The following is an 8,353-nucleotide window of genomic DNA, read 5'->3' as shown; positions in this document are numbered from 1 at the left end:
ATATATAATTATATAATATATAATATATAATAATGGCGAAGCATACAGCGCTATGTATATTCTTCTTTATGGCGCTGAGCTTCGAAATAAGCTTGGCATCCCGGAACCTTTTACATTTCGGGTTATTGTTTGGTAGAGGCCAAGGCAGAGGCGGAGCTGGAGCTGGAGCTGGAGCCAAAGCGGGAGGCTCAGTTGGAGCAGGTATCGGTGCGAATGTTGGAGGTGGAGTTGGAGCTGGAGCCGGAGCTGGAGGAGCAGGGGGTGCAGGACTTGGAGGAGTAGGCGGCGCAGGTGCCGGTGGTGGAGGTTACGGTGCCGGCAGTGGTCATGGGCATTTTGGATTTAGTGGGAACGCACAAGCACATGCACATGCACATGCACATGCACATGCACATGCACATGGTGATGCCGGCGGTCATGGATACGGAGGAGCACACGGTGGTGCAGGAGGAAGCGGAGTAGCATCGGGCGGTGCAGGAGGAAGCGGGGGAGCATCGGGCGGTGCAGGAGGAAGCGGGGGAGCATCGGGCGGTGCATGGGGAAGCGGGGGCGCATCGGGCGGTGGAGGGGGAAGCGGGGGCGCGTCGGGCGGTGGAGGGGGAAGCGGGGGCGCGTCGGGCGGTGGAGGGGCCGGGGGAAGCGGGGGAGCATCCGGCGGGGCCGGGGGTAGCGGAGGAGCATCCGGTGGGGCCGGGGGTAATGCAGGAGCATCCGGCGGTGCCGGGGGTAACGCAGGAGCATCCGGCGGTGCCGGGGGTAGTGCAGGAGCATCAGGCGGTGCCGGGGGTAGCGCAGGAGCATCAGGCGGTGCCGGGGGTAACGCAGGAGCATCCGGGGTGCCGGGGGAAGCGCAGGAGCATCCGGCGGTGCCGGGGGAAGCGCAGGAGCATCCGGCGGTGCCGGGGGTAGCGCAGGAGCATCCGGCGGTGCCGGGGGTAATGCAGGAGCATCCGGCGGTGCCGGGGGAAGCGCAGGAGCATCCGGCGGTGCCGGAGGAAGCGCAGGAGCATCCAGCGGTGCCGGTGGAAGCGGTGGTGCTTCTGGCGGTGCCGGTGGAAGCGGTGGTGCTTCCGGCGGTGCAGGAGGAAGCGGTGGTGCTTCCGGCGGTGTCGGAGGAAGCGGTGGTGCTTCCGGCGGTGCCGGTGGAAGCGGTGGTGCTTTCGGCGGTGCCAGTGGAAGCGGTGGTGCTTCCAGCGGTGCCAGTGGAAACGGTGGTGCTTCCAGCGGTGCAGGAGGAAGCGATGGTGCTTCCGGCGGTGCCGGTGGAAGAGGTGGTTCATCCAGTGGTGCATCAGGCGGTGCCAGAGGAAGCGGTGGTTCATCCAGTGGTGCATCCGGCGGTGCCGGAGGAAGCGGTGGTGCATCCGGCGGTGGCAGAGGAAGCGGAGGAGCATCTGCCAGTGCAGGAGGAAGTGGAGGAGCATCTGCCAGTGCTAGAGGAAGCGGAGGAGCATCCGCCAGTGCTGGGGTAAAAGGAGGAGCATCCGCCAGTGCTGGGGTAAAAGGAGGAGCATCCGCTGGGGTTAAAGGAGGAGCATCCGGCGGTGCTGGGGTAAAAGGAGGAGCATCCGGCGGTGCTGGGGTAAAAGGAGGAGCATCCGACGGTGCTGGAGGAAGCGGAAAATCATCCGGTGATGCAAAAGGAAGCGGAAAATCATCCGGCAGTGGAAAATCATCCAGTAGTTCAGGAGGAAGTGTAAAATCATCCAGCAGTTCAGGAGGAAGTGGAAAATCATCCAGCAGTTCAGGAGGAAGTGGAAAATCATCCAGCAGTTCAGGAGGAAGTGGAAAATCATCCAGCAGTTCAGGAGGAAGTGTAAAATCATCCAGCAGTTCAGGAGGAAGTGTAAAATCATCCAGCAGTTCAGGAGGAAGTGTAAAATCATCCAGCAGTTCAGGAGGAAGTGGAAAATCATCTGGCGGCTCAAGCGGAAGCGGAAAGTCATCTGGCGGTGGAGAAGGAAGCGGAAAATCATCCGTAAGTGTAGGAGGACGCAAAAGAGGATCCAGTAGTGGTAATGCTAATGCAAAAGGAGGAGGATCCGGCAGTGGTAATGTAGTTGCCGGAGGAGGAGCATCCGGTGGCGGTCATACCCATAGTCATGCTAATGCTCATGCTCATGCTCATGCTCATGCCCATGCACATGCCCATGCCCATGCCCATGCCCATGCCCACGCTCATGCTCATGCCCATGCCCATGGTCAAGGTCAAGGAGGAGGAGGCGGAAAAGCAGGTGCATCCGCTCATGGTCATGGAGGAGCAAGCGCAGGAGTAGGTGGAGGGGTATCCGTAGGTGCTGGTGCCGGTGCTAGTGCAGGTGCCGGTGCAGGTGCCGGTGCTGGTGGCGGACTAAAAAGTGCAGGTTCATGAGGTGGTGGTGCCGGTGCTGGTGCTCATGCTGGTGCTAATCGTTGAAATCCCAATTAAGTCCCAACACCACAAATTTACTCGCTTCCCTGAACCCCGGATCTCAACCCAATAGAATCCCAACATCAACATTGTAATTGTCTTTCAAAGGATTCCATTTGAAGCCTACAATCGGAATATAAAAGTTAAGAACATTAATAACGTAGGAAACTGCTATAATTAAGCAGCCAATTTTCCTAGTCTAGTGTTATTTAGTCCCATTATGGGTGTAGTTAGTTTTTATTAGTTTGTTATCATTGCTATAAAAACATTGTAATCATCATATATATTCATAATCAAACAGAGAAAATATGATGGATTAATCAGTAAGTGAGTTTGTTCTCTGGTGTTTGTCAAATCCATAATCCAATTCATTGGGACAAAAAGATCCTGAATAATTCTTATTGTTATTATCATCATAATTAGAATCTTTTTGTCTTAATCATTTATAGGTAATCATCATAGCTATAAACTATCTAGCTAGTAAGGGTGAGGGTTGTGATACATAATATATTATTAATATGAAAAAACACTATTTGTAACTTAATAATTTAAGGCGATTAGTAATATAAGTAGACTGATAATACGGTTGAAGATTTAGGTCAGACCTTTTTTTTTTAAAAACTAACTCGAATCAAATTTAAATTAGTCTCAGTATAAGTGATATGATAGCAATAATACATAGTGGCATATTATGATGAGCAGATAGGATATGGGTGACAGCAAAAGCACACTAGCTAAAATAGATACATATATGATGATCTGAATGAAATATATATACAATGCAACATCCTCAATTCTTTCAACTTTTCTCGATATGAAATCGATAGTCACTATCCGAGGGTATCATCAGTTAAATTTCGCTCATATATAATAATTCACAAATCACACTAAAAAGATAAATTATAGTAAGAAAATTGACCAGGTGTCGTGAATATATTCGACCAAAAAGGTGTTGACAAGAAATAAAACTGTAACCTTTAGATACGGGCCGAGAATCTACTCCATCCACTTGTCACCCTTTTCGAGATCACTTTTCTCCATTTTTGTGAGTGCTTGAGATAGGGACATCCATTTCCTCCTTGCATGTGCTTCCAACCACTCCCTGCTATGAGATTTTCTATGGTGTTGATACTGATAATATCAAGTATAGCCATACATTGGTACAGAATATTATCGGCACGAGTGACCAATAGTACCAAGTATTACCAAATATAATAAGGATAGTTATACTCGGTACTATCAACACTGATATCGATCAGTACCATAATAAAAATCCTAGTATTAGTATTATGTGCAAGGGTAAACAAAAAGCTTATTTATATACCTAGTGCAACACTATTTTTCATGCATTGCAGTAGAGAAAGGACATAAAACATAAGCCCTGCAATTTACATTTGACCTAAAATACTCTATCACTTACTATTTGGCTCAGAAACAAGCATATATCCTAAGTCCTAAGATAATCAACTTGTCCCCCAAGTTCACCTGTACTCATCTGAAGCTGGTGGCGGTTAAAGAACGTAACCGCGAGGAACGGCGAGTGGATGAACTTCTTTCTCTGGTTGGAGAACCCTCCACTCTTCGCCGTCTCTTCTTCATACAACTTTCATTGTGGGACCCCTTCAACGCACTCCCTCGTGTGCTAGGCATCTTTTTCTTGACTAGCTTTTCTCCCTCGGGGTGATTAACCTCATCCGCTGGTCTCAGTAGGGCACGAGGAGGAGAATAAGCGTTATCTGCAAATCAAACCCAGGGTGTGTTTTACTGCTATCTGTATACTAATAACGCAAATCACAAAGACATAGCACATTGAAGTACATAAGTAAATTTACCAGCAGTGTCTTCTCTGTATATCTCTAGGCTTGGAGATATCGACGGTGTTTCAGTAGTCAGATCCGCAAACCTTTTACTTATCCGGAACTCCTGTTTGCAGTTTTTTTCTTTAAGTACAGATGGAGGTGGTGTTTTCTCAGCTTCAGCAGAGCAGATATCTGAAGAATTGTTCATACCCTCGTGTATCAGGGCAGACACCACATTCGAGTTTTCTTTTCCATCACTTCTATCAATCCCATTATCTTTTGGCCCATCAACATTTGAAGATGCCTCATCTGCAGCATTATCGGTCTCATTCACATCACAAGGACGATCAGTTTCCATTTTGGGATACGGATTAAAGATTTGATCAACACTATATAACACTGGTTGTGGAGAACTGTTTGATATGGATGCATCGAGAATTAGCTGCTGTGTTTCGATGATTTCTGAGAACCAGGGAGTGCCCTGCTTTACATAGAAGAGAATGTACGCCTCCTGAGACATGACAACATTTTCTTGAACCCGAGTAACCTAAAAGATCGAAACATGCATCAACTTAGTTCATATGTAGTGAGTCAATAAATCTCTCCTTCTATGTTAAGATACAATAAATAACAATTAAGGGATAAAGTGCAAGAGAAATCAACGACATGAGCAATCAAAGTATGTGGTGTTGCAGAAGCCATACAATTCATATAGGTTTTTGTAGCTAATAATCAACAACTAACCCCGGAAACATTCAGAACTCATAAAATCATTGCTTAACAGGAAACAAGCAGTCATTTAAATTAAAACCCAAAAAATTGAAGGTCGAAAGTTTGGAGAGTGATGCACCTTTGAGTCATCAAACTTGTACCATTCACTGGGGGAAGCATGGACAAAGCAGTAGTAATGCCCAGAAGACAATGAAACCCCAATATGCACCACAACTGCAAAAAGATTATATTTTGATTCCTCCTGTAGATGAGGAAAAATAAAGAATCAATAAGATGTCACGGTATAAACAGATGCCCTAACGCATTCATCCTGCTCATTCAGTCATTTGCATCACCAAATTAAAGATCCTGAGTTCATTGCACTCCACAACTAAAGAGGAAAACAGAATTTTCACTCCAAGCTTCACTATAGGCATTGCACTATTCAAACTATGTCCACTAAGCCACAGCCCTAACATGATATATATATGGAGTAATACTGAATTGCATCTAACCGGCAGAGTATACAGGTAAAGAATAACTGTTTTCTTCAAGTTGCATTAATTAGTTGTGGATTTCCTTTAAAAACGCCTAAACATTAATATTTTCTTTAGTTAACCATTTAACCAACACTCAAGTCAGGAATCCAATAAGTAAAGAATTAAAACATTGAAATCACAGCATGGATAATGCAAGAATTGAAGGAACTCACAATAACTTTCTCATTCCTTTCCACATAAGGAAGCAAATCCAGTTCAGGCGGGAATGTTACATGCTTGGCAATCTTCTCGACAAGAGAGCCATCATTTTTGAATCTCTTCAAATGAAAGGTAGCAACTAATGGTGCCTCATCCAATAGAAGCTGCTTCTCAATTGACACTTGCACCTTACACTTTTCACATGTAAACTTTGTCTCAGGATCTTCAATCCTTTCCACTTTTGTGAAAGAATCCAAAGCCAGAGAGAGGCTGTCCACATCCTCTATCTCCAAACTCAGGTCAACCAGAGGTTCATAAGTGTCAGAACGGTGACCACAATTGCAACATTGCAGCTGCAATTATAGGATTATTAGTTTTTGGTTGACAATAAACACATAACTAAATTATAGCCACACTTTCATTACTTTGCTAATTAGGTGACCACCAAAAGTCTGCTTTACAACATTCTCATGCTTTGGGGACACCTGGCCATTCAGCTTTGGATAATTGCAACAACTTTCAAGTCTCTCCAGAAAACACTGGAGAAATTCATGAGCATCTCCCTGTTGAAACCTTTGAAAAGTAGATGAAAAATCTGGATTTTCACAAAGTTAAGGATCAAAGTGGAACAAAGTTCTTGATACATTTTCAATAGTACACATCTAGCCAGAATCCACATATGCAAAGCAGACATCACAGGACAGAATTTAGCCATATTTATGGATTAAACTAAATCCAAAATAATAAAAACAAATACAATAAACAGCATAAATTATCTAAACTACATGGAAAAGAAAGCAAAAACCATGTATGCACGAAAGCCAAAATCAAAATAGATACAACTTAGATTGTTGACAATCTTCTTGGGACGGATGGTGCTACCCTTAGAAGCCAAGGAGATGTTCATAAGCTCTTTGAGAGCACAAAGCACACAGAACCCTTCATTACAAGCTGCAATTCACGATTAACCACAAAAGTAAGACGAAAACTGAAATTTGAGTGTATTGAGGTTCGCCAATCTAAAACTTCACATAAAAGCAATAAAACACAGACGACCCGAAACTGAAATTTGAGTGTATTAATCCTACCTTCACAAGGGGATGGATGATCACAAGCTTCAATGCTTTGTATTAGAGGTACAATGTGCATGAAGCATTGCAATACTGAATTAAGAAAGCAAGTGTTACCCAAATTAGCAAGCCCTCCACCCTATAACATAATTCCAGTGAATAACAAACAAACACAGAATATTCAATCAGCCTAATAGATAAGCAACTAAGACAAGTATAGCATATAAGACACTGTACCACCAACAAAGACTTATCATCCCAGAAAAAAGAATTAGCAAATATGTTATCCTCTACAGCAACTGGTTCTTCTTCCTCTTGTTCCCTCTCCGCCTCACTCGGAATAAATGGTCCGGTTTCCAATCCCACCTCCACTAGCTCCTTTACATCAGACCAACTCGAAACGGTAGGAGGAGCTTCCCATTTACTTTCTGAGCCCAAACTCATCCCATCGAAACCCGAAGTCCTATAAACAGAGAAAGGCAAATCATGCTTGGAACCATTACCAGCACTCCACGAATCGGTCCAATCAGGCCCGGAGCCCAGGGGATCAAGACCTCCATAAAAAGAATTAGCAAATATGTTATCCTCTACAGCAACTGGTTCTTCTTCCTCTTGTGGTTTGGTATCCAATCCCACCTCCACTAGCTCCTTTACAGCAGACCAATTCGAAACGGTATGAGCAGCTTCCCATTTACTTTTTGAGGCCAAACCCGAAGTCCCATAAACAGAGAAAGGCAAATCATGCTTGGAAACATTACCAGCACTCCACGAATCGGTCCAATCAGGTTCGGAGCCCTGGGGATCAAGACCTCCATACAATTTAGGGTCCGTAGTAGGCTCCAATTTGCTCCCAGAACTCCACGGTTTGGACCAATGTGAATAGCTAGAAGAGCTTCGAACCGCAGGTAATGAATCCAAGCCCAAGTCATCCATAACTTCCTTGAGATCACCCTCTCCGTTTCCCCATCCCGTCGATTCCGATGACCCTCCGGTGAAACCCGACATGTTACCAGGAAACCCGAGTCCAGTTTCTAGAGAATCGGGAGAATTTATAGGTGAGGACTGAGAACTGAGAAGTATGCTTCTAGGGCTTATGAGACTTCATTTTCCCACTAAAATGCGGAGGAAAGCAGAGTGTTTGAGAGTTGAGACGTTGAAAAGTGCTCTGCAGAAATTAGGGTTTAAATACCTCTTTTTGCAGAAAACGAAATGCGTGAAAAAGGAGGGAAAAAACCTGAAATCAATTTAGTTGGGGATGATGAAACATTAAGAATCGAAGATCATGTGCGACCGATGTGCAACTGGCTCAAACGAGTTTAGTGTACTCTCTAATTGAATCAATCTAATACAAATAATTTGAATACAATATAAACTTAAATATATCTTCGCTTATTCAAATCTAACAAAAAAAGAATGAATAATTAACTTAAATTCCTGATTAGCATAATGCACATTTTTTTGTTTTAAAAAATGTGTTTGTCACGAGTTTAAGCTAATCTCTTATGGTGGTGGATATGGAAGTGGGGAAGGTGTGGGAAGCGGAAGTGGTTATGGTGCTGGCGGTGATCACGGTGGTGGTTATGGAAGTGGGGGAGGTGCCGGAGGCAGAGGTGGTGGCGGGGAACACAATGGTGAAAGTGGGGGAGGTGGTGGAAGCGAGGTGGA

At 44.9% G+C, this 8,353-nt stretch overlaps 2 protein-coding genes across 3 annotated transcripts; one reads left to right on the top strand and one right to left on the bottom strand.

Annotated features, from left to right (window-relative positions):
- The first annotated feature begins 32 nt into the window (after nucleotides 1-32).
- LOC109152716 (fibroin heavy chain-like) lies at nucleotides 33-2,371 on the top strand. Its single transcript, XM_019300367.1, has 2 exons — nucleotides 33-1,426; nucleotides 1,462-2,371. The coding sequence occupies exons 1-2, from the start codon at nucleotides 33-35 to the stop codon at nucleotides 2,369-2,371; spliced, it is 2,304 nt and encodes a 767-aa protein (XP_019155912.1).
- A 1,199-nt stretch (nucleotides 2,372-3,570) lies between these two features.
- Nucleotides 3,571-7,961, bottom strand: LOC109152961 (ubiquitin carboxyl-terminal hydrolase 21-like). Of its 2 annotated transcripts, XM_019300671.1 has the most exons (9): nucleotides 6,926-7,961; nucleotides 6,707-6,827; nucleotides 6,459-6,569; nucleotides 6,044-6,213; nucleotides 5,633-5,971; nucleotides 5,060-5,182; nucleotides 4,243-4,756; nucleotides 3,863-4,146; nucleotides 3,571-3,828 (listed from the first exon to the last, which is right to left on the bottom strand). In XM_019300671.1, the coding sequence occupies exons 1-8, from the start codon at nucleotides 7,691-7,693 to the stop codon at nucleotides 3,902-3,904; spliced, it is 2,391 nt and encodes a 796-aa protein (XP_019156216.1). In that variant the 5' UTR covers nucleotides 7,694-7,961; the 3' UTR covers nucleotides 3,571-3,828; nucleotides 3,863-3,901. The 2 variants fall into 2 exon arrangements, with proteins under 2 accessions (XP_019156216.1, XP_019156214.1); XM_019300669.1 differs by having other exon boundaries at nucleotides 3,571-4,146.
- Between the last annotated feature and the right edge of the window lie 392 nt (nucleotides 7,962-8,353).

The sequence above is a fragment of the Ipomoea nil genome, unplaced genomic scaffold (genome assembly GCF_001879475.1).
Source record: "Ipomoea nil cultivar Tokyo-kokei standard unplaced genomic scaffold, Asagao_1.1 scaffold2480, whole genome shotgun sequence".
Lineage (NCBI taxonomy): Eukaryota > Viridiplantae > Streptophyta > Magnoliopsida > Solanales > Convolvulaceae > Ipomoea > Ipomoea nil.
The sequence above is the reverse complement of the archived record's forward strand: the minus strand, read 5'-3'. Positions and strand labels throughout refer to the sequence as shown.